This window comes from Punica granatum, chromosome 3, assembly GCF_007655135.1.
Source record: "Punica granatum isolate Tunisia-2019 chromosome 3, ASM765513v2, whole genome shotgun sequence".
Taxonomy (NCBI): domain Eukaryota; kingdom Viridiplantae; phylum Streptophyta; class Magnoliopsida; order Myrtales; family Lythraceae; genus Punica; species Punica granatum.
Window position 1 is genome coordinate 9,242,576 of NC_045129.1, and position 26,373 is coordinate 9,268,948.

General features: G+C 36.5%; 3 protein-coding genes across 5 annotated transcripts; 2 read left to right on the forward strand and 1 right to left on the reverse strand.

Annotated features, from left to right (window-relative positions):
• The first annotated feature begins 5,238 nt into the window (after positions 1-5,238).
• On the forward strand, positions 5,239-9,416 carry LOC116201940 (ACT domain-containing protein ACR1). Of its 3 annotated transcripts, none has more exons than XM_031533413.1 (8): positions 5,239-5,457; positions 5,764-5,883; positions 6,226-6,271; positions 6,925-7,039; positions 7,375-7,442; positions 7,702-8,343; positions 8,594-8,698; positions 8,779-9,416. In XM_031533413.1, the coding sequence occupies exons 2-8, from the start codon at positions 5,810-5,812 to the stop codon at positions 9,166-9,168; spliced, it is 1,440 nt and encodes a 479-aa protein (XP_031389273.1). In that variant the 5' UTR covers positions 5,239-5,457; positions 5,764-5,809; the 3' UTR covers positions 9,169-9,416. The 3 variants fall into 3 exon arrangements, with proteins under 3 accessions (XP_031389273.1, XP_031389272.1, XP_031389274.1); XM_031533412.1 differs by lacking the exon at positions 5,239-5,457 and adding an exon at positions 5,473-5,689; XM_031533414.1 differs by lacking the exon at positions 5,239-5,457 and adding an exon at positions 5,473-5,669.
• A 4,342-nt stretch (positions 9,417-13,758) lies between these two features.
• Positions 13,759-16,143, forward strand: LOC116201500 (GTP-binding protein At2g22870). Its single transcript, XM_031532761.1, has 4 exons — positions 13,759-14,274; positions 14,370-14,439; positions 15,267-15,429; positions 15,539-16,143. Exons 1-4 carry the CDS (start codon positions 13,818-13,820, stop codon positions 15,740-15,742), a joined length of 894 nt encoding a protein of 297 aa, XP_031388621.1. The 5' UTR covers positions 13,759-13,817; the 3' UTR covers positions 15,743-16,143.
• A 75-nt stretch (positions 16,144-16,218) lies between these two features.
• LOC116201501 lies at positions 16,219-17,205 on the reverse strand. The gene has a single exon (XM_031532762.1). It carries the CDS (start codon positions 17,119-17,121, stop codon positions 16,480-16,482), a length of 642 nt encoding a protein of 213 aa, XP_031388622.1. The 5' UTR covers positions 17,122-17,205; the 3' UTR covers positions 16,219-16,479.
• Between the last annotated feature and the right edge of the window lie 9,168 nt (positions 17,206-26,373).

Sequence of the window (26,373 nt, forward strand, 5' to 3'; positions counted from 1 at the left end):
AACTTTTAAAAACGTGCTAGGAAATGAAAATAAGGTAAAAACTGTGCTACATGTAGCTATTTTTCCTTTAAAAAATATTTACCCCTCTTTTAGGTGTTCTGATTTTGATAGTTTTTGTGAATCGTACGATCTCAAAACAAGGTGAAACTTTTACCCTATGTTCCTGTTATTATTATAAATGTCCATGCAAATTTTAAATTTTTCTGGATAGTAAATTTTCATATAAAAAATATTTACTTCTTTTTTTGGTGTTGTGATTTAGATAACTTTTGTGAATTGTTCAATCTCAAAACGAGGTGAAACTTTTACCCCATGTTTCTAATATTATTATAAAGCTCCACACAAAATTTCAAATTTTTCTGGGTGATGAATTTTCAAATAAAAAATAATTACCCTTCTTTTCAGTGATATGATTTTGATAGTTTTTGTGAATTGTACGATCTCAAAATGAGACGAAAATTTTTCCCCATGTTCCTAACATTATTATAAAGCTCCTCACAAATTTTAGATTTTTCTGGACGGTGAATATTCAGATAAAATATATTAACCCATCTTTTCGATGTTCCGATTTTAATTATTTTTGTGAATTGCCCGACCTCAAAATGAGATAAAAATTTTACTCCATATTCCTGATGTTATCATAAAGTTTCACACAAATTTTCAGATTTTTCTGGACAGTGAATCTTCAGATAAAAAATATTTACCTCTTTTTTTGGTGTTGTGATTTATATAGCTTTTGTGAATCGTCCGATCTCAAAATGAGATGAAACTTTTACCCTAGATTCCTGATATTATTATAAAGCTCTGTACAAAATTTTAAATTTTTTTGGGTGGTGAATCTTCATATAAAAAATAATTACCATTCTTTTCGGTACTCTGATTTTGATAGTTTTTGTAAACCGTCCAATCTCAAAACTAGATGAAACTTTTTCACCATGTTCCTAACATTATTATAAAGCTCTCACAGATTTTCATATTTTTATGGGTAGTGAATCTTCAGATAAAATATATTTATCTATTTTTTTGGTGTTTCGATTTTGATAGTTTTTGTGAATCGTCAAATCTCAAAACGAGATGAAACTTTTATCCCATGTTCCTGATATTATTATAAAGCTCCACACAGATTTTTCAAATTTTTCTGGGTGGTGAATTTTCAGATAAAAAATATTTATCATTTTTTTCGGTATTCTGATTTTGATAGTTTTTGTGAATTGTCCAATCTAAAAAATAGCTTAAACTTTTAATCCATGTTCCCGATATTATTATAAAGTTCCACACTAATTTTCAGATTTTTTTAGGCGGTGAATTTTCAAATAAAAAAAGGGGAAAAATAACCTCATATATCACAATTTTTATCTTATTTTCACTTCCTAGCGCGTTTTAAAAAGTTGTCACAATCTAGCACGAATCACCATTTTATTCCCGGATCTAGCATACCGTTAAACTCCGTCTAACGATGTTTAACGGTTTTTAGACGGAGTTTAACGGTGTGCTAGATTCGGGAATAAAATGGTGATTCGTGTTAGATCGTGACAACTTTTAAAAACGTGCTAGGAAGTGAAAATAAGGTAAAAACTGTGTTATATGAGGCTATTTTCCCATTTAATTATAATAACTAGCAGCACGTTGCGTGGAAATTAAATATTTGGACTACAAATTGTTTTTGTAATAAATGATCATGCAGAAAAATCTTGAAATAATAAAGCGGTTCAAATAGAAAATTAATTATTGAAACATAAATAAATGATTGATTTTTATATAAAATTATAATATAGGAAAGAAACCGACAATGCGAAATTAATGAGCATTATTTCTTTGAAATTGTTAGATAATAACATGAATATACTTAGGGTGAGAGAATTACAAACTCAGCGATAATCATTGCATTGAGATATTAATGAATGAACAGCATAGTCAACAAATAAGAAGAGTTGGAAAAATCTAAAGCTAGAACTTAAGCTGCGTTTGATTTGTTAGTGTGATTTTAAAATCATGATTTTGATTTTGATTTTGAAAAAAGACAAATGAGATGGTATTATAAATTTGACTTGAGAAACATGTATTTTTGTTGTGTAGTGTGTTGAGTTAAAATCAAAATTATGATTCTAAAATCAGTCTAAATTTTCAAACGCAGCCTAAGGATTTGGAAGCTAATTTGACATCCCTCTAATCTCAATCCAAGATACATCACCTCGGGGTTATAATGGCCCTTCTCGAAAGCACCTTAACATGTAAAGAGCAAGTAACGGTGATCTTATTAGATATTATGGAAATAACCTCTTCACAATCACTATAAAAAATAAAAAATACTCGTCACCTAGAAAAAGAAAAATAATACATCAATCGCTATTCAGTTTGAAGATAACATAATAAGTTTTGATCAATGAAAAATTTTTAAACAAAGAGACAGTGACCCCAAAGACTATAAAAATGAAAAAGATAATTTTCCATAGATTATAAAAATGAAAAAATATACTAATTTTCTTTTTTAAAATAACAAAGGCATCGGATTATACTAAGTAAAAACTTTACAAATATTTAAAGTGGTCAGTCATAATATTTGCACCACCAGAGTCATAATATTTAAACTTTACCTTTTGGTCCTTCGAGATAGTGCAAAGTTACTCTTATGTTCTCTATATGGACTTCCCTTTGTTCTGAAGTCTCAAGGCATTACCCGGCTGCCGCTTCACATCATTTTGTCCTGAGCAAGAAGATTCCTCGGGGAAATTCTACAAAGGATCTGCTCCGTACATGGACAGTCCAAATCAACAACGGACCATGACTCGTCATTATTCTAAGCAGAAGTGACTCAGAGAAAATGGACTAGTATTATGGCATCTGAATCCAAAGGTGCATGCACATCTTAGGATCATAGATAAATCGTATTCTCCAATGCTCTCCACAATCACGCCGATATAGAATCATAACTTCAGTAACAATTTATAATTCACCAAGTAGATGACTATCTAAATCATCTTATAAGTGACTCTTTCTCATTACACCACCATGACCTCATTGGCTTTCCTATCTGGAAATTCATTTTTGAGTGAGAAACAATACACAGCGCCGAAGTTTGGAGAATCCCATCAGCTGTTACACGATATAAAAAGCGATAATCTATTTTATTGTCATCTCTCCGTTCTTTTATGATATTAATCATAAGTATCAGCCATGACAACAGAAAAGCTCTCCCCCTATTCGTCATCTTTTCTTTCCCATTTGTAATTCCACTTTCGAAAAATCTATCAACCGAATCATAACTCTCACATTATGCACTATGGGCGTCATAATGTGCAATGCATCCATTTCACCACCGATAATAGGAGAAGAAGGCAAGCATTCGTAGTTGAAAAGTGAAAACCATGGATCGGTTGGCAACTGACACGAGTTGAAGGTGAAAACTCCAATAACCACAAGCTGAGAGTTTTCAAATAAAAACGCGTTGAATGCACTTTTCAATATATATATATATATATAGATTATTAATTAGATAAAATCAAGCGATACGGAAAACCAGCCGTCGGGAATTCTGACAGCACTTAAGGCTGCCTTGAGTGACACGTGTACGCCCCACTATTACGTGGCTGCTCTGCAATCCCAAAAAAGTCTAACCCCCAAATCCCTCAGTATTATGTTGTCTTGGAGACTATACAATGCACGCAACTTGGGCCGCCTGATCAACACAGAGACATATCCACATTGATCTTCTATTTATGAACAAGAATTCCCATTTTTGGAGATGATGCATGTGATCCAGTCAAAATTAGAAACTTACCGATCATTCCATCTTGGTACTCGTGTGCTTTTCATGGACTTCTAGTCCCCCACAAATTTGAAATTACCATCAATTGGCGGAGGAAAATTTCATTTGTTATTACCATTTTCAAAACATTTCTAGTGTGCTCGACACTCTTTTTCTTGTATATTGCGCACTTCTGCTAACACACCGCGTGACAGTAGGAGCAATTTAAGATTTTTTATTTGTTCGTACTAGAATAATTCAGGAATTTTTTATATGGAGTCATCACGTAACTGTGTGACATGGTTAATATTTTCTTTTTCAAAAAGTGTAGTACTTTCTTAGGAAAATTGAGTTTTCTATTTAAATTAGTAGTGTTTTTGAATATTAATAATTGTACCAATCATTTTAAATACAGTAAACCTTTCAAAAAGGAAATCCTAACCAAGTCATCAGACATCAGATCACGATAAAAAAAAAATCCACAATTTTGTTCTGCCGTTACACTTGTACAACTCATCCACAACTTTGCCATAAATTACTGCTTACCATGGCTGGCCCCAATTAATTAGCTGCTTCCACCGTCTTGTTCACACTGTAAATGCCAATTTAATCGCACTGAGCATTTATTAGTTTCTAACTAATTAGGCTCTTATATTTATTTTTATCTTTTTGGGAGCCCCAAATATTTAATGAGCAATTTTCGAAAACGAAAAGAATATTACAATAAATAAATTTTCCATACTGTAAAACGCAATTCACTTTGGGTCCAGCCGATTTTTGTTAAGGCGTGTATAAACAGAAATTATATGCAAGTTCTATCACGCAACTCCTAATCACTATTATTCGACTTCAAATTTAAAAATTGTGGCGAGCCAAATTTTATTCGTATCGATACAATACGTTTTAATGGAAAGAACATGAAAATCAAATACATGTTAAAATCTCGCAACTTTGAAAACTCTCTCAATATTGGTGAAAGCTAGTTGGAGTGTCACAATATTCTCGCTACTCCTTGAAAATACTTACCACGAGATATGGTACTACCAGTGAATGAACAATCTAGTTCGAGTCCGATCGACCTACTAAGTAGTAAATTCCTCAATTAATGATTTTATCCATTTGCAAGATTGGAACTCAAAACTTTATTTAAAAGGAATAAGTGTTAAACTGCTTGACCTAACCATTATTGATAAGCTGAGTTGAAATTAAGTCAATAAGACGACAAAATCTCGTAATTTTAATGAAATGTCCGTGATAAGTAAAGAATAATAGTGGCCATAAAAAGTAAATAATATAATAATAATAATTTTATTTTTGTATTAGGTAACAGGTTCATGATGACTCTTCTATATAACAACAACAAAAAATAATGAATAATAATAAATATAAAAATTTATCTACCGAAAAAAAAAACCTATAAAAATTTCCGCGAAACAACCAAATCGGGCTGGGGTATATATATGACTCTTCTCTCTCTGCTCTCCTTCCAATCCATCTTTCTCCCTCTCTACCCTATTCTCTCTCTCTCTATCTCTCTCTAAAGATAGAAGAGAGACACTTCTCCAATCGCTCTCAACGCGTGTTACCGTCGTCTCCCTCTCCTCTTTACTTCGTTTCTTCTCTTCCCATGTAATTAATCACGCGGTCAAACCACACAAAAAGGAACATCAATTTCTCATTCAACGGCCCCCCCCCCCCCCCTGCTTTCTCAGGTATTTGCTCTCTCTCACACCCCCTCTCTCCCCCATAGCATTCTTCAGCACTTGCTTCTTTCTTTCTCCTTCACGTTCAATCCCAATTCCGCCGAAAAGATCCCTTTTTTTGCTTCATTAGCAAGCCTTAATTCATCATCTCTCGTTCTGATGCCGACTCGAGCATCTTGCCTTCTTTGAAATTTCTTGGTCTTGTAACAGGACTTTGTGAGGTGTTCTGATTGTATAAGTGGTCAGTATTCTTTTTTTCCGCTTTTTTCCGTGGTTCCAATCTCATCAAGAATTGCCCTTGTCAATGTATTTCAGTGAAACAGCGTCGAAGTCGAGAAGTGTTGGATCGGAATATATTAACATGATGGACATAGCGTATCAGCCGTATATCGACCCGATTTACGAGTCTCTCATCGAAAGAATTCATCCTCCAAGGTGAGTAATTATATCGACTTTGAGTTATTTCCTAGTTGTTTCTTTCTCCTTAATCGAAAAATAATTGATTAAACATTCACGAACTTTCGGGTCGTTAATTATCAATACCATCGATGTGATTGCCATAAAATTGTGTATCATTTTTCCATAATATTACAAACTCATCCCTTAATGGAATGGAGAATAGAGAATTACAATCAAAATGCAATTTTTTTTTTCTTTTGGTTTAGCTTGAGGTGAAAAAAGTGATATATATGATTACTTTTTTAGTATAATTAAATTAGTTTTTCACAGGTTTGTGACTCATGAATCACTTAATGGGGTCTGGTTTTGGTGTTGCAGGGTTTGCATCGACAACGACACCTGCCAAGACTGCACCATTGTGAAGGTAAGATTGTTTGTAACTTTATTAATATGCAGAAGATTAATTATTACTTAATTCGTTAATTAACTGATTAATTAACTTAATTTAACATTTGTCCTGCCATGGATCCCACTACATTGTATATATTAATCCAACTTGTTTAGTGGATGATAAGAGTAGACAATTTCCGAGAAACCATGTCCCATTTCTCAATTGTTATATTGTTATTATAATTATTTCTAAGCAGCCCTCGAATCCGAAAGTGTGGGTCCTGAGTCACCCCAGATTCAGCCCATAGAAGTGAAAAACAACTTAATTAATGGATACCATCGACGTGGAAATTTGTCAAACTACATAAAAATAATCATAACCCATGCGAACATGTGAAGCACGTATCATCTTATGTGGGTGTGACGCAATTATTTCCTCCGTCAGGGACTCATAGTGCTATATGCACTTACAAGTTTATCTTTATACTAAAGAGCAACGGAGGTTCTGTGTAGTTCGACTGCCTATTATAGTTGATGGTTACCTCATAGTATTCAAACCATTGAGCTTGCGGCTTCTGCTGCTATAATCAATCGAGTCTGTCGATAAAAATTAAATTTGTAATATGAGACTGATGGGTTAACTGACCCGGAATATTTTATTTCGGGTTACAAACTCGGTTTCTGCAGGTGGATAGTGCGAACAAGCACGGGATCCTGCTGGAAATGGTACAGGTGCTGACAGATCTCGATCTCGTGATCTCCAAATCTTACATCTCGTCGGACGGTGGATGGCTCATGGATGGTCAGTCCACGACTCTCTTCTTATCTTTATAAATATTAACTTTTATACTGATCGACCTTCGTTTTCATCTTATGGAAAACTTTCCTGCAACTATTACACCAATAATAATTTTGATGCATGCATGGATATGTAGCTATTTGTTGTTTTGATGTCTGTTGTGAAAAGCATACATATATATATATATATATACTTGTATATATAGGTTGATATATATATGTATGTATATATTACTGATTTGTCAGTAAGAAGGTGTTCACTTTATGAGTCAGCTGAAGCCATTAGTGAACAAAGTTGCATTCATGTGACACTGATTTGATTTCATGGCTGAGTTTCAGTGTTTCACGTGACGGATCAGCTTGGCAACAAACTCACCGATGAAAGCCTCATCCTTTACATTCAACAGGTCTGCACACTCTCCCCAACTTTAATGTGAACTTTGATATTAATGCAGTGGTCAAAGTGCAACATTGCATGTAGAAATTTCTTCGCAAGTTCGGGAAAATCAAATGGGAAGAGAACTTGCCGATTCTCGCACCGAATTTATCTAACTAAGCTTTAGATATCGATGATGGTATCTTAATATATAAAATTTTAATCAGACTGCGTTATCGAGAGCGATGGTCATTTTTAGTTTCTAATGGTACAAAGAAATTAATTATCAGGCGCTTTGTGCAACTAGGAGGGAAAACCTCTCTAAAGAGCCCTTAGCCAAGAGAGACCAGTTTAAGTCCCGCCACTTGTCAACCAAGCACACGGTCCTCGAGATGACTGGCACAGACCGGCCCGGGCTGCTCTCTGAGATCTCGGCCACGCTGACGGAGCTGGAGTGCCACATCGTGGCTGCAGTGGTTTGGACACACAATGGCCGGACCGCGTGTGTGATATATGTGAAGGACGAGGCGAAGCTGGGTGGACCCATCACTGACCCGGAGCACCTGGCCCGCATAGAGGAGCAGCTTGAGAATGTGGTGGAAGCCCACCACGGTAGAGGCGAGCGGCGTAGCGTGAGGCTCACAGCCCCTGCAGCGGGGCGCACGCACACTGAGCGGAGGCTTCACCAGCTCATGTTCACTGACAAGGACTATGAGCAGTGTGGGTGTCACTGTGAGGATTCCTCTCGCTTGCAGGAATGTCCAGGACCGCATATATCGATCGAGGGTTGGAAGGAGAAGGGCTACTCTGTAGTCAACATCAAGAGTAGGGACCGACCAAAGCTGTTGTTCGACACCATTTGTGTGCTAACTGACATGGAGTATGTGGTGTCCCATGCTGCTGTGATGTCCGAGGGTATCATGGCCAATCAAGTAAGCAAAACAAAACCAATCTACTCCTTGTTGAATCTTGATCTTATTATATATCTATGTTTTCTTAATTAGAATATAGTCGAACCTTTTGGATTGGAACAGTCAGTTGATTCCAATTTCCAATGAACAAGGTTTCTTCCTGAACATGTTCAAACCATTGCAATAATCTTCCAATTTCGATTGCTAGTGTAGTCAGACGGACACTGCGTCATTTTTATCTGATGAATCGCTGTGCATGTCATGTCGACAGGAGTATTTCATAAGGCACAGGGATGGCTGCACCTTGGATGGAGAATGTGAGAAGCGTAAACTTACAGAGTGCCTTATTGCCGCTATCAAGCGGAGAGTCTCTCACGTACGTGCATCTCTTATCTTTCATATGCGGCGCAATAAGTTAAGCTTCGTACAATATTGAACTGAGGTGAAACATTGCAGGGGCTTAGGCTGGATGTCAGCACGCATAACAAGAGAGGACTGCTGTCTGATGTCACGCGAGTGATTCGGGAGAGTGGGTTGTCAATAACAAGGGCAGAAGTTCGAACTCAGGGGGAGAGAGCGATTGGTTCATTCTATGTGACTGATGCTGCAGGGCAGGAGGTCGACCCGGGCACCGTGGAGCTGATCAGGAAAGAGATTGGAGGATCGGCCCTGATAGTTAGCAAGTCATCCCGGTGGAGCACTCCTCGACTGTCATCAGCTAGCAGCATCAGCAGAAGCGGGAGCAATAGCAGCATAGAAGATCATAAGCCGAGGTTATCACTAGGGGGACTCATATGGTCGAAGCTTGAGCGACTCTCAAGCAACTTCAGTCCCATAAAGTTATAGGACAGACACAGAGTGGGAGGATATCTTGATCGACCATAGGTGAAAACATCGTCTAAATCAGGAGCACGTTGTTCACCAGAGTTCAATGCTGCCCGCAGCGTCGTGTGATATAGTGGGAGAATTCACTCGGGTGCACCAAAAGTTTGCCTGAATTTGTAAATAAATAGCATTGCAATATAAAAGATAGTTAATTGTTATGATTGTGTCAATTGTCAAAGCATGGGTAGGGTCCTACATTAGGCTTGTTTAAATTGATGAATGAACATAGTTCGCCAGTTAAATTCTTTTGGGACAGAAATTAAAATGACTTTGACGCAATTGAGATTTTCAAGGACAAAAAAGTCATTTGATCTGCTTCAAAAATGTCATGTCAAGGATCCTTTATATATGGATTTGGTTTCAAAATATATTTTGATTTTGAAAAAGAATTGTATAAATGATTATGTATGAGGTTCACCATTTGATTTTATATGAGTTATTTTATTTTGTTGTGGAAAAAATAGTGGTATAAATGGGGTCCATCATTTGACTTCGTATGAGTTATTTTGTTTTATTATTGGTAGAATTAAATTAAAGTGTGATTTAAAATCACATTTGCAAACTAAACTAGTCAAAGTGTATTTTAGAATTAAATAGAGTTGAGTTTTAATTTTAATTGTGTTGTAATGATTGTGTTGTTGAATTATGAGAAAAAGTGTGAAAAAGTAATTAATAGTTGAGAGAATTTAGTATTAAAAATTAAATTGAATAGTTAAAAAATTAAAAAAATATATATAATAATTATATTATTAATTTTTATTATGTAGCGAGTAAAATTAAAATTAAAGTTAAAATTTAAAAAAATGTGATTATAAAATCAAACTGAACGGCTTATTTCAATGGTGGGCATAGCCCCCGCACATTTTATTTTAGAAAAAGCAAAAAGAAGTAAATTGGTTGCCTGGTTGTTCGCCACAAACTGGGCAAAAGAGCATTGCCTTTAAAAAAAAAAAAAAAAGTCAATCAAGCACCTGGCTGCTGGCCTAGGAAGCGCCAAGCAGCCAACTGCTATTGGCTAGGCAGCCGCCTGGGCGAGTGCCTACGCATATGCACCGTGTCTGGGATGGGTGCCAGCTCCAGCGGGGCAAGTGCCAGGGCTGGGGCCCTATTGTGCCACGTGGCCTTGGGCACAGACCAAGGCATTCCCGGCGGAGTTGCTCTAATGAGTTACCTCCAATGGACCAATGGTGATGAAGTCACGAGTCAGAATTGAGTAAGAATACACGTTTGGATCCGAAAATTCGAATACGTGTTGGACTGTAATATGAAGCACATCAAATGGTGGTAGCAGCCAACAAGGCCATTATCATCAAAGATAACGAAGAATCTATATATAATATATAGTTTTTGAGTCAATCGCCATAATCCACCACGTGTACCCATTCGACAAAATAGGAGCTCCTCATGCATTCGTAACCGATAACCCAATTAATTATATACAATTATCAATCATTTATATTGAATATACCTAGACTCCATTTTTTTCTCTAATGTACCGATTAATTAATTAATCATTTCTTAAAGATATACGAGAATTTTTATATATCATATATATATGCACAATTCCAATTTATAAATAATAAGGATGATGATGATGATAAATTAAAAAGAAAAATAATGATAAGTATTATTATATATCAAATAGTTTCACAGTTTTCTCTAAATCTATCTATATATCTATGTATAATATATAATTGTTGGGCGTTCACTTTTATACATTGTTATCAGAACCGGACCGGACCGGACCGGCCGGTTCGACCGGTCGGACCGGGAACCGGCACCAAGTCCGGTCCGATTCGCCTAAAAACCGAAATGGTAGCTTTGAACTGCCGGACCCATTGAACCGGCCGGTTTTAAGCAAAATTTCATTAAACCGGCCGGTTCTATGGGTTTTTATGGGTTTCCTATTTAATGTAAAAATTGGTTGGTTGTGTAAAGATTTGAACTCATGACCTCTTGCTTTTCATATTAGCATACTACCAACCAAGCCACCACCACTTTTTTGTTCTTTTTACTTTACTTTTAAGTACTTATTAAAATAAAATATTTATTTTGAAGTAAGAAATATTAAATATAGATACTTTCTTATACTATTGTTATATTTCTTTAAAATCATCATACTTTTATCTTAATTATCATAATTTTTTTAATAATATGAATATTTATTTTATTTTAAATAAACGAGCGGTCCGACCAATCGAACCTCCGGTTGGACCCATAAACCCATGACCCCGTACCCCTTCCGGTTCATCATCCGGTCCGGTTCTGATAACACTGCTTTTATATGCCATTTTGTCTAAAAAATTGAAATAGGAGCTTCTTATTCATTGACCTTTTGCCTGCCAAATACAATAAATTTATGTAACTTCCACGAGACTTGATGATTATGATTATTATTATTATTATTATTATTGTAAAATAATCAATAATTCAACAAATTTGTTTACAGAATGCAAACATCTTTGCAATAAAATTAAAAGGCTCCAGTATATTCATAAATTTCATTTTTTTGACGTTATATGTTATTTTAGGTGTAGTTTTAAAATTAGAACATTGTTGTATAAAAATATTACTATTATTGTTATTGTTATTATTATTATTATTATCATCATTATCATTATTATTATTCAAGAATGATGAAAAAATTAATAATTTTGGTTGTAGAATGCAAACATCTATATATCTATATATGATATATAAAAGTTGGGGCAATTCCCAGAGACCACCATGTATGCACATTTGGCAAAATAGAAGTTTCTCATGCATATGTAATAGCTCATGTTAATTAATAATATGCATTTATTACCTATTGTGAATGACTCAATTTTAATGGCATAAATGTTTAATATTTTAATTAAAAAGAAACTAATTATTAAGAAATTGTATAATTTTGAAACAATTTATAGTCATGTACTTTACTATCTTATATATGTAAAAATATACATGATTTTAATTACATATATTAGAGAGAAATTATTACAAATTTAAGTTAAAACTCAAAATAAACATGAATATTCAATATTATATTAAAAAGAAACTAATTATTAAAAAATAATGAATTTTGAAATAATATAAACTTATATACCATACTATCTTATAAATATAAAAATATATCAAATTTTAAATTAGTATATTAGAGTGAAATAATTATAAATTTAAGTTAAAACTCAAAATATATTATTATTATTATAAAAAGAAAGTAATTATTCACAAATCGTCATTTATGATAATTAAAATTATATACTTTACTATATTATGTATGTAAAAACATATCGAATTTAACAAAGTTAATTAGAGTGAAGTAGTATGAAATTTTAAGTAAAAACTCAATATAAATTTTCACAACTAATTAATTGCTCGAAAATGTAAAGAGATTTTTTTAAAAAATATTAACATTTTTTATTTTCATGTAAAAACTAAATACATTGATAAATTAAAAGGTCTCATTATTAAAAAAGTAAATAGTTTTAATTAAAATTATTGGAAAATTAATACTATTTGAGTTCAATATTTTAAATTATATGGTGGATTTATTGTTATTTAGAAGATGTGAGATGTAGAAATCAAATTGATTTTTAAAATTTTGATGTTAAAAATTTAAACTATCTTTGAAAGTAAAAATCTAATTATTCCCCTTAAATTTAATTAAAATAAACTTATTAATTAGATTATATGAACTTATTTAGAAAATATATAAATTTACTTATTTAAATATTTTAATAAAATTAGTTGACTGAATCGTATTTAATATATATTTTGTTGTTCAATGTTAACTTGAATGCAACAAGGGTATTCTATACAAGCATAAACTAATTAAAATTTAATTATCTGTTATCAACAAGTGTATTCTATACAAGCATAAACTAATTAAAATTTTACAGTCAAATTAAATGATAAATATTCTAAAATTTGTTACAAATAATAATTTTGCGCAAAGCCCCGGTAGATTGACTTGTTAATGATGATGATTTCACTCCTCCTGAAGGTGGTGGCGTTATCAACGACCACCATGGATGGGATGAGGGTCTTGGCACTTCATCTATTTCCCGGTGATGGTCTTGGGGAGGCTACCCCGGAGGGTAGGAGAGAACCAACACGGCGAGGTGTCAGCCACCACATCCTAGCAATGGGGATTTTGCTAATAAGGCCACCGCTGTCAAGATCAAGAGGAGAGAATTTTTTTAATATATTCTTCTTATTTTTTATGGTGGTTGCGTCCTCCATAACCTTCACTATCAAGACGACGCATGCCGATCTTAGCCTGGCATTGATGATCGCGATGAGGCCACCATCACCGAAGGTATCTCATTATCCTAAGAAAGTTGACGGTCTGGATGTATTTCTTTTAAAGTTTTATTTTTTTTAATATTCTTTCTTAACCGTATCAAATCGAAAAGCACTCCAAAATTCTGGGGAAACTGCATTTATCTCTTTTCTCTATGAAAAGGTTCCAAATGGATGAAAATTGAAAGTTCAAGGTTCAAAGTGTTCGCAGGGAGAAATTCAAGGTGCACAATGAAATTGTTCCCTCCATTCCCCCGATCCCCTCTCCCCACATAGTTCACAAGGGCCCGAACCTCATCGAAGTAACTCTCCTTCAGCTCGGAGCAATGGCGGCCCTCCGAACCCTCCTCCTTTCTGTCCGCTTCACAGCTCTGCTTCCACTTCCGTCCCCAAAAGCCCCTGCTTTCTTGTTCTCCGTTGGACCCCACAAACTCCATAGCCACAGCTTCCACGCCTCCGCTGCCTTGAGAGCCGCCGCGAACCCGGAAACCTCGGACGCCGCGCGATTCGCCCGGAAGGTCTTGTTTGTCCCACCGGGTGTCGATCCCGAGGAGGTAACAGGCGACATGGTCCTGCCCGGGTCCAACATCGTAATCGGGCCCTACGCGGGCCACGCCCAGATTAAAGAGGTGGAGTTCGTGAAGAGCAGCGGCAGGGCCAAGGACTGCCCCAGGGACGGACGGCCGGAGTTCGCCATTCTGGGCCGGTCCAACGTGGGGAAGTCCTCGCTGATTAACGCCTTGGTGAGGAAGAAGGAGGTTGCTCTTACTTCAAAGAAACCGGGTGAGACAATCTTTCGGTGCTCTGGTTAATGATTGTTCGTCCATGGCATTGTTTCGAACTTAAAGATGGAAGTTTTATCCTTCGGAAATGTGCAGGGAAGACTCAGCTCATCAATCATTTCTTGGTGAACAAGAGTTGGTACATTGTCGATTTGCCGGGTTATGGGTAAGTTCCTGTCTTCCCTTATTATGTATTGTTGAGGGCCATTTAACAAACAATGCTAGAAGTGTTTCCTGTTCGCCGAAGCATATCGGAAGTTATGATCTTTTGTGGAGATTCTTGGGGAGTTTGAACTGATTTTAGATTTTGAGCAATTAGCGGTTCCTGTTTCCCGCCGATTTGCTAGTTAAGCTATGACTTGCTGCGTTGTTCTTTCGTTCGACGAAGGAGCCACATGAAACCTTTCCACGTGGTTTAGGCTTATTTTTTGGAACAAAACAGTACTATTTATGAGTGACCGATGTCTACTCTGCTACTCAGCCAGTTTTACCTAGAAAGATAAATTTCGGTGCTGAGGATTTCCATATGATTTTATGAGTATGATGATGAATCTGAACAATATGGCCGTATGTTCCTTTTAGAAGCACTGTTGTGCATAGACGGCTTTCCATTGACTATATCCTCTTAATCTAATTTTGCGGTTGCTTGAATTGCCTGTTGACAGTCCTACCAGTGAACCGGGTGTTGATTTGTAGCTTATTGCTTGTTTCAGTAATTACGACTTGGAATCCTACAATTTTCAGCAGAACATTACTACAAGAAGTTACTTCTACTTTTGACTGGAGCAAGAAGAACTCTGTCCGATTTACACTTGTAAATTATCAAAATCGTGTTGAAATTATCAGATTAGCCATAGAAATCTTGCATTGAGGTCCATCTAACAGACGAATCTGTTTATGTATCGGACTATTTTGGCTCGACTGTTGAATAGCTTTGAACACCATAATCTATGTTTCTCCACTTGACATGGAGCAGCTCATTCTCCCCTGCAGGTTTGCCAAGGCCCCGGGATCTGTTCGAATGGACTGGTCTGCCTTCACGAAAGGTTACTTTCTGAACAGAGACAATCTAGTCGCTGTATTGCTTCTGGTTGATGCTAGTGTGCCCCCTCAGAAGATTGACCTTGACTGTGCAAATTGGCTCGGTCGTAACAACGTAGGCTTCTCTTTTTTTATTATCTCCTGTTCAATACTCTGATTACAACACCATACTCATAAAGGGAATTTTTGTTTTTGAACCTTCGGGTTGTGCAATTTTGTTCCAGATACCGATGACTTTTGTATTCACGAAGTGTGATAAGATGAAGGGAGGGAAAAGGCCTGACGAGAATATAAGGAACTTCCAAGAGCTTATGAGGGAGAACTATCGGCATCATCCTCCATGGATCATGACGAGCAGCGTCACGGGCTTGGGGAGAGACGAGCTTCTACTTCACATGTCACAGCTACGGAACTACTGGGACCAATGATCCTTTGTAAAAGCTCAAAACCTTCATGGGTGAAATCATTAGATACAGGAGACATGCTAAAATTCAAGGAATCGGAATCAGGTCAACTACCAAGGACTTCCAGCGGCCTTTGCTCCTCATCCTGACTTAATGGTACTCAATGAACAACCGCCATGAGATGTTTCATATGTATACCATAGCCAGGGTTAAGGACATATGTTTGTTTATATGAGATTAGTCTTTGTATTGGCAATATGAGCTTTTGGTCCGTGGTTGGTTTATACTGGTCTGCGAACCATTTCGAGATGCTGTAACATATCGTTTCAGGGGGCGGGCTATATGTATGTAATAAAAGTACCGCTTCTTGAAGTTGCAGTCCTCAGAGGTCATATATGGCTTAATTGCCTCGTCGTTTCTTTGTATTGCGGGTTGCAGTTTTTTTACTAGTGGATTTGTTCATACATGGAAACTTCACTAAAGTAGAGATGCAACCAAAATCATGTGAACCCAGGAATTTTCTACCTAGCTAAGGAAACACCGAGGTACGTACTTAGTGGATGACTTGAAAAATAAATAAACAAATAAAACCGTTCTGAATTCGAAAAATATTTGCCAAAAAAATCTATCAAACCGTATGATCGAGAAAGCTGTACTCCTGAGGAAAATTAATGGACAGTTTTAAGGAATTTGAGCCTGGCGGCCTGGCCCATGATAGTCTAATTCGCCCTGTACTAGATACAGCAGCGCGACTGGCTAATCTATAGGACCGTGCTAGGCTCAAAGCTAGACAAGGTCCCCGGGCTCAAGAGTGAGCACCACCCGAGCGGGGAAGGAGACAACCCTAATCCCAACGACACTGCCCCGGAGGTCCCGTGAAAACCGTCGGACAACGTATGATGGCTTGGCTTTGCATCTGATGGAGTCTCTGACATCAGCTCCCTGTACAACGCCGATAAAGGCGTGCTTGTGGCGGCACTTTCAGCCTTCTCGGGGAGAAGGTGGGAGCCCTGTGGCGCCGAGGTGGCGAGGTTGAGCGGTGGGGGAGCCACCTCGTGCAGGCGACGCGGCTGAGATTGGGAGACGGGGACGGCAGGAACGGAGGAGGCAGTGGAAGCTCCAGTGAGCATCTGCACGAGCTCGCGGAAGTTCATGCGGTCGACCTTGTAGACGCGGGTCGGGATCGGGGGGAGCGGGGCGTTGGGCTTCTTGTAGTTGTGGTTGTTCCAGGGCTTGTTGGGGTGGGCGGGCTTGCGGACGGAGTGGAGGGAGCGGTGAGACGAGAAGGATGGCTGGTCGTTGGGGATGGAGTTGGTTGCTATTGCAGCAGATGATGATGATGATGGGAAGTGAATGTATGAGATCAAGGAGTCCGAGGAATCGAAGGAGTAATTAGTTTCCATTGTTGGGAGGGGTGTCCTTGTGTTATTCTATCTGTCTGGGAGGAGATCGAATGTATGTTTGAATAATGAGGAAGAGACCTGTCGGGGGCTCATATATAGGCTCATATATAGGGGCGAGCCCATGCGTGTGGAAGAGAGGTGTCTGCGTGTTGAATTCAACCTTAGATAGAAGACCATGAAATTTTGGGGCCTTTTCCCCAAAAAAAAAAAGAAAAAAGAAAAAAAAAGGAATAAAATAGATAGACTTAGATTCACTTTGTTACAGCAGTTTATTGCGGAGTGGCTTTGCATAACTTCTATCGTCCTTCTCCGGAAGTTCTTTTGTCCTTCTGGAGCATTAGATCACTGAGAAGTAAATGTTAATATTGATCTGACGGTTTAGAGGAATCAAATAATAACTTAAAGATTTAATGGTATAAATTTTTTAGATGGTGAACGGGAATTTGTGATTGGTTTGATGGTTGAGATTTTTTTTTTCGATTACAATGTAGACTCATTAATCTAATATATTGAAATAGAAATCTCAAATAACTAATAAAAATGTATAGATAATTTCACTGGGTATCAAATCTGAAATTTCTGAATCACTAAGCGAGAGATGTGCACTATTGTACCATTTCATTTCTTAATTGATGGTTGGGATTTTTACCTTACCACTAGTGGGCTCAATGCAAGGTAAAATTGTCTTAGCAATTTTGATTTGGTTCGACGTGTTGTGAGAGTGGGGGAACGGATTATAACAAGGGCCAGCTCCGTAATTGTTTGATGTGTTACTCGGCCAGCCATTCTATGGTTGCATACATAGGTCCCATTTGGCACACGGGAGTGGAATGGGTTGGAATTGAGATGCTCATTTATTAATTGCACTTCATTTTTTTTTATTAGTGTCTCTTATATAAAGTGAAAATGGCATTCTTTCATTATCATATTTTTCCTTCGTTTTGAAGGAATGAACATTCCCTCAAAAAAGAAAGCAAATAGTCATTCCCCTTTTCATGCTATATGTTGTGAACTATTATATATGTTTTTCTAATTTATATATCTAAAAATGTATATAACATGATATAGTGATAAATAAGTGTAATATTATAAGTATATTCCTTCATTTTGTAATAATCATTAGAGAAAATCACATTTTTTTAACTCAATACCATAGTATTTCTCTATATAGAATCCATTCATTTTCATTCCATTTCATTACCACGTACCAAACGGAACCATATGGAATAAGCTAATCATAAATTCAGTGTATATTGCAATCATAAATCGGTTAACAGTAACAAGAAATGATATTTGCACTAAACAAATTTTCTATCAATGAACCTCTGATGATATTATTGAAGCACTATATGATGACGTACGTATATGTATATCATGTCATGAACTAGGATTTTTCTATTTTCTTTGGGACTCTTTAGTTGCATCATAATTATAACTATTTGCCACTGTAAATAATCATAATTATTACAGTATGGAAGGATGTACGTCACATCTAAATGGTAAATGTATAAACACACCTTATTAGTACATGATGCAAAAATTAAACAAACTAAACCAACGGACCCGCTCATAGATTTTGATGCCTACATATTTTAATTTTTGATATTGTTCAAATCTACGATATAAAACATAATAATTTAATGATATCGTAAAAAAGAAATATTCAAAAGCTCTTTTCTATTAAATTGTATAAACCTTCTTACTTCTATCATGATAAATGTTTTATTATATTTAAAGAATTGTAACATGTTACAACCATACTTAATCAAACGTCCTTCATTAAATCACTGAATATGGAAAGTCATTCAATATAAGGACTTTTTTGTCCTATGGGTGCAATATGGAGAATGATTCTTGATTTTATAATTTATATAGATATATAGGTATAGATTATAAATTCGCATTTTGTTACCGTAAATAATAAATAACAGTACTAAATCACTCGTTTTTTTTTCCATAAATGAAAATTTTCATTCATCGCTAAACTATTTACAACAATAAGCCACAGATCCAAGTGCAACCCAATTATGAGCTAAAATAGACCCAGAGGCAAACCTAAACCCCGACCAAAACACATCAGCTAGTAGCAATACAATAAGCCCTAAACGAATGGCAAGTGTGGAATGGACAACTGACAAGTTTAAAAGAAACTTTTGGTATAGTAGATAACTCCAATCTCACATCTATCAAGATCTTATGTATCAGTGATGCAGATGAAGTTTGCTTGTTGCTTAAATATCCTAAAATTTCACTCCCTTCATATCAAGTAAATATAGTGAGTCCATACGAGCTTTAAACAGATTTATTCATTTGCCTTACATAATGGCAACCAAATGTACCACATAATGTATTATTATAAGCGCACCATAAGGCGTCGTAGCATTTTTTTTTTCCATGTGCACCACCATAACTGGTATTGATTTAGATAATATGGTAGGAGGTTGATGATAAAATTTATTGTCTTGGAGAATGCACGCTAAGTGCTAATGATTAACGCATGTTAGTATGTATTTACCTTCTTTGGTTTATAGAATTTTATATGATGAAATGATATTACGGTGATATCAATTTATTACTTTTAAATTTGCTACAAATTAAAAAAAAATATTTACATTTTTTTATGTGTATCTACATATCTAAAAATCCAACGTTCTGATAAATTTAATTCGAATAGGATCGATCCATTACGGATAAACCACCTCTGCATTGATTATCCGGTGAATTATCATTCGGTATAATTACATAAAGAAATGATTATGGGTCCGTTGCATGGAGGCGACGAGTGGTTTGGGTTTTCCCACCCGCAACCCCTCCATTTTTATTTTATTTTTTAAAAATTAAAATATTTAATATGTATTTTATATTTTTATATGTATTTTTATTTTTTAAAAATGAAAGGTGTCCGAGTTTCGACCAATTATTTTTTCCACGACTCTCATGAATACCTTACTAGTTCATCTGACAATTATAATCCAGACACATGCTTCTTCTTCTTTTCTACTAATGAAAGATGTCTAAGTTTCGACCCACTATTTATCTCTTCTCTCTCTTTTTTTTTTTTAACAACGAAGTGTCTCCGAGTTTCGGTCGACTATTCCCCACTACTTTCATGAACAACCTACAAATTCAATGGACATATTATAATTTGGCCATATAGGTATAGAGGAGAATATGCACGTGCCATGCGTGGTAATATAAAAAATTATTAAAGAATAATATATCATAATAATAATTTTTCACAAAAAAATAACGATTAAATTAGTGTCATAAAAAATTTGTAACGAGATATAATACATCACTAGAATAAGTAAAAATTGGATTATCCGTTTATAGAAAGAAAATTGGCTCAATAATGGGTAATTTCAAATTTTTCTTTTCTTTTCTTTCCGAAATATGTGTTCTAAACTAATGTGCGTGTTAACAGAGAGGACCTTCTTATTTTTTGGAAAATTAATTATTAAATTGATTATATATGTGATTTCTTGAGAATTAATAATGTTTTTCAAATATAATGAAGTTTTTTTGGCAATTCATTTAATACTTTTGTTATAGTATTAGATGTTCGAAAGTAATTTTAAATACCATACACTTTTTTATGTGCACCGTGATTATATAATAAGTCATGTTATATCATAATGATATTTTTCTTATTAAAAATATCATATAAATTATTTGCATCTATTTCAATATCCTAACAAATATCAATTTAAAAAATGGCTTAATAAAATAGACGATATTTTTATAACTATTAAAAAAATTTAGACAAAGTTTAAAGAGATATTAACTTATACATCTAATATTGTATATTAATCAATATACCATATAAGAAATTCAAAATTCTTTTAACAATTAAAACTATTACTATATGTTGAGATTATATGTTATAATGAGTATTGTATAAATTATAATCACAAAATTATTGATTGAATAATTCTATTCCTCGGTAACGCGCGGATAAAACCCTAATACATATAATTATAATAATATTTTGTCACTAGCCATCGGCAGCTTCTGCTGCTGACATGGACAAGGGAAGTGCCGGTCAAATTATGTGGTTGGACCAATCTTTTTTGCTGACTAATTATTTCCCGTCTTTGTTGTCTATCCTGTTTGATTTTATATATTATTATTTTTTATTTATTTATATATATATAAATATAACGGAAACGTGACAAATTAAGACATGCTTGGTTGTTTCTACTTATTGATAAGTCATAAAGACTATCAATTTCATGAAAGGGCTTCAATGCCTACTGATAACTCGCATCGAAACCTTATACCTAACAATAAATCGCATTGCCAAAGTATAAATTGCATTGGTCGTTTCGTGTCTGTATAAAGTTTCATCCATAGATCACATGATATTGTTTTTGTAAATTAATTTGTAGCATTATTTTAGATGTCAAACTGTATTTGTTGCTTCATTGTGTATGTACATTAATACGTTGCCGTCCAGTCTCATAAGGTACCACATTTTACTAAGAGCTTCATAATTATTATGGAGAATCCGCATGACGACCCGATCAATAAGTCCTTATCCCTCGAAATGGGATAGGGCAGGGAACGGGGAGGCGCCACCTGGGGGAGGCACTGTCTGGCCGCTAAGTCTTCACATCCGCCATCGCTCGTGCGTTGAATTGGAAATATATACCGCGCATGCCCTAATTTCCAGATTTTTTTTATAATTAATTTCTGCTTCCCCCACCCTACATATACAATATATATACTTTTTGGATTAAAAGAGATCATCATAAGTCTAATATAATAAAATCAAAATTTTAATTAATATGAGCATATGTAACTCCATCACGAGTATCAGATCTAGAATAATTTATCCTGCGTTTGGTTTCAAAATAGGATTTTAAAATCAGATTTTGATTTTGAAAAAGAATGGTATAAATAAAGTCCATCATTTGCCTTTGTATGAATTATTTTTTTTATTGTTAAAAAAATATGATATAAATGGGGTCCACTCTTTGACTTTGTATGAGTTATTTTGTTTTGTTGTGGATAGAATTAAGTTAAATTTATAATTTTAAAATTATATTTGCAAATCAAACAAATTATTAATTACCAAAATGAGATACGTAACATTCCACTACACTACTATTTCATTAATGATATATTATTTATTTGTGTGTGGTCCCTATAGTGTAATATTATGATGGTGAATCTCTTGAGACCCATTAACTCGTTTTCTTCATTTGACCAATGCGACGAGAACAACCTTCCCATAAAGACTTCCAAATTTATCATTATCCTTCAAACGAAATAGTCTTGATAGATACTAATGGAAACAAATTTTGCGGTGGATCGGCATTTTACTCGGTCCTATCTATACGTTCCAACTAATTTGTACTGGATTAGATTTAATTATCCCCGATTCAACAACTAGCTACTCCTTAAATTAGTAAATTTTTCATCACATCTCAATCCATGTACTCACAAAACTGGACATTTAACGAAAGCTTAAACACCGACATGCATGGTTTATGAAGTTATCAGTTTTAACTTAGATCCCTCCATGTTAATTATGGGCAAATATGGACAGGGACGAACTAAACATTACTAGGTGATTGTACATATAATAGTAATTAGAAGCAATAGGAACAATACGTTCTCCATGACAAGAAGCTTCCAGCCCTATATAATTGACTAAAGACAGATTCTTTTAACTTGCAAGTTGCACTGAAATATTTATATTATTTAAAAAAAAAGGGAAAAGAAAAAGATCGTTTTGCCATTATCTTCTTGTATTTACAACAGAAGAATCATTAATTAATTAATTAGCTTAATTGTTTTATAGATAATACTAGTTTTTTTGCCCTATGCATTACATGAGTTCGTTTTCATATACCTCTATGTCATTTGTTATTGCAACTACTTACATTTTGAAAGATTTTGCGGTTAAGATTTGAATGGTTGATTCAGTACCATTAATGCACAGCATGTGTTACTGAGATCACTCTCTCCTTGTTGAGAGCCTCTCTCTCTAACCTTCCCTTTGTTGGAAGTTCCCTCCTCCGTTCTTCGTTGTTGGAGATCTCCTTACTCTTCAATGGAAAAACATCAGATCCCCTCTCAAAAAATGCAACGCTCACCGGCATCAATTACTCCCCACAACCACCGCGGCCAGGAAGCTAATCACCCCTCCTGCACCAAGAACAGATATCCATCTCTTCCTGCATTTACTCTCTGCATCAATTCTGTCTCAAAACAAATCAAATTTGCAGCTGGGAGCAAATCTCAGAACTACTACACCATAAATTTACCCCCCAACAGTCGGTACTTGCTTCAATTAGTGTTTATGATCATCATCTCATACCCTGCATATACCCCACCATCCTCGCAAAATTTCAGAAGCAAACACTCTCGAAAACCCCTCACACCCCCCATTATCCCTCTGAAACCTCAGGATACCCCACCACCAGCCATGGAATCAGCCGATCTTGACAACTCCCTAGCAGAGATGTTCACTTCCCAAATCTCCATGACTCACAAACAATCTGCTCTAGACCTGCAGACCAATGACGAAGAAACCCAGGAAACTATCCCCCTGACCCTCCTCATAAAACCCTTCGGATTCAAAACTCCACCGCCGAAGGCTATCATTCCCCGCCTCCTACAAGCATGGAACACGAAAAAGGGAGTCAGCATTGCGCCTAAAAAATACTCAGATGATATTCTGATCTGCCTATTCAAGGACAAACGAGACATGAAATATGTGGAGAAAGATCGCGCCTGGTCTGTGCAAGGAGCTCATATGATGATCTCTTGTTGGGACAAACGTCTCTCCCTTGAAGAAATCAAATTTGATAGTGTTGATTTCTGGATTCAAATCAGAGGAGTCCCGCCTGAAATGCTATCAACAGACAACATCAAAAAACTTACAGGGAAGGCAGGAAAGGTGCTTCAGATTGATTGGAAAGACTCTCCATCCCTACCGAAATGGTATGTGACCCCGCGCGCCCTTGTCAAAATTTCAGTCACCAAACCCCTCTGTCCATGACGATTCATCAACAGAAGATCAGGGCCTGCTACCTGGGTTTTCTTCAAGTATGAGCATCTGAAAACGTTCTGCTACGATTGTGGGACACTCGGTCATGAACAAAGCCATTGTGACTCTGATTCGCCAGCACCCCCAAACCTCTATGGCCCGTGGCTCCGTTTTGACAACCAATCTGACCTCCTCCCACCTCAAATGGCCGAACCACTTCAAGCATCGCAACATTCATCGCCACCAGAATCAATTACACACCCCCCAGAATCGCATGCCCCTTCTCCAGCCCACCGGAAACTCGCGAATCCCCAAAAATCGCCAGCTTCTGATGGCGACAACCACCCAGCCCTGACAGATGACAATCCGCTCTGACGTAAGACGTTGACAGCACAGACACTGTGGATGTTGAACAGTCGACCGTTGGAAACCCTCGTCGAGCAGATTGCAGCAGGGAACCCGACTTCCTGCACCGCTCGGACTTCTGCCCTCTGCCCAGAAAGAATAACCAAGCCTCCAAAATCCAGCCCATCTTCACTGACACTCTTTACTCGGGACTCATAGAAGAACAAGAACAGATCGAAGCCCACTTCCAATCAAGTCCCGAAAAGACACCCAGCCCACTGAAGCTACAGACCAAGCCCAAGAAAAAATCAGGTCCAGCCCGTTACTGCAACACTGAAACTGTATGGACTAGTGAACAAGGCCGAGACCCAGCCCAGAACTCAAGCCCTCTCAATATCGACCCAACTGGCTCCAGATTCTTTGCCCGACCTTCTCAGCTCCTTCACGGAAATTTTATGGACCTAGACGATGCTACCCTGATCACCAAGAAGAGGAAAAATGATTTTTCCATGGAAGAATTCATCCAGATTTCTGGCCCATACGCTAGATTTTTTAATAAAGTAGCAAGAACCATGGGACAAGCAGTGCAAGAAGATTGGAATGCGCGCCGCTCAGCTAGCGTAGAATGGGAGCCATCATCTCACCTTCACCCCTCACCAACTATATATCTAAACCAAGGGAATTCGGGTGCTAGTTACAAAGCTCACGAGATGGAAGAAGAATCGATCCCCGAAGACATCCAAATGGCCGAGGAGGCGGGCCTAAACAAGCCCTCAAGAGGGCCATGAGTCTACTGGCATGGAACTGTCGGGGCATGAGGGGAGAACCGACAGTTCGAGCTCTTCGTCTCCTCGTTCGGAAACATAATCCAAGCATAATTTTTTTGTCTGAAACTAAGTCCAACTCCAGCCATTGCAGAAAGATCGGAAAGCGTTGCAACCTAGAAGGCATCTTCACCGTTAATTCCTCCAACTCAGTAGGTGGTCTCTGTCTACTATGGAACTCCGAACTCCAGGTAACTATCGAAAAATCTTCCCCATATTTTATCCATGCTACCATTGAGCATTATATTTTGCCAGCCCCTTGGAATCTCACTGCAGTTTACGGGCCCCTTACACTAATGCAAAAACTGCTTTCTGGTCTGAATTAACTGATATTGCTAATACTATAGACCGACCTTGGTTAGTAGTAGGGGACTTCAATGAAATATGCTTAGCTTCTGACAAGCTAGGTGGTTGTAACTTTACATCATCTTCCTGATCTTTTCTAGAGGCTTTTTATCCATCACTCAGGATGTGTTGATCTAGGCTTTACTGGTAATCCATTTACTTGGCGAAATAAGAGAACAAGTCTAGCTTCCATTAAACAACGTCTAGATAGAGCCATTGCAAATGACGAATGGAGAACCACCTACCCTAAGGCGGGAGTCCTTCACCTTCCACAAGTTCGATCGGATCATAATCCTATCTTGGTCAAATTATGGATGGAGTCTACCCATAAACCTAGGCCTTTCCGTTTTGAAGAAGCTTGGACTAGAGATCAATCTAGTAAAGAGATAGTTAAAAATGCCCGGAACACCATAGTGTATGGTTCTAAAGCTTATCAATTCTCCTCTAAGATTAAATCGGTAAAAAAAGACCTTAGGAAATGGAACAAAGAAGTCTTCGGTCTCTGTGATACGAACATAGCAGAAATCATGGATAATCTTGATAAAATCCAAGGGAAACCCTTTACTTCTGAGATCAAGGAACAAGAACAAAAGCTCATTGCAGATCTTGAGGAAAACCTTATGCGGAAGGATATCATATGAAGGCAGAAATCGAGGGAGTTATGGCTGAAAGACGGAGACAAGAACTCTAAATTCTTCCACATCTCTACGGTCATCCGCCGGAGGGCTAATCATATAGCTG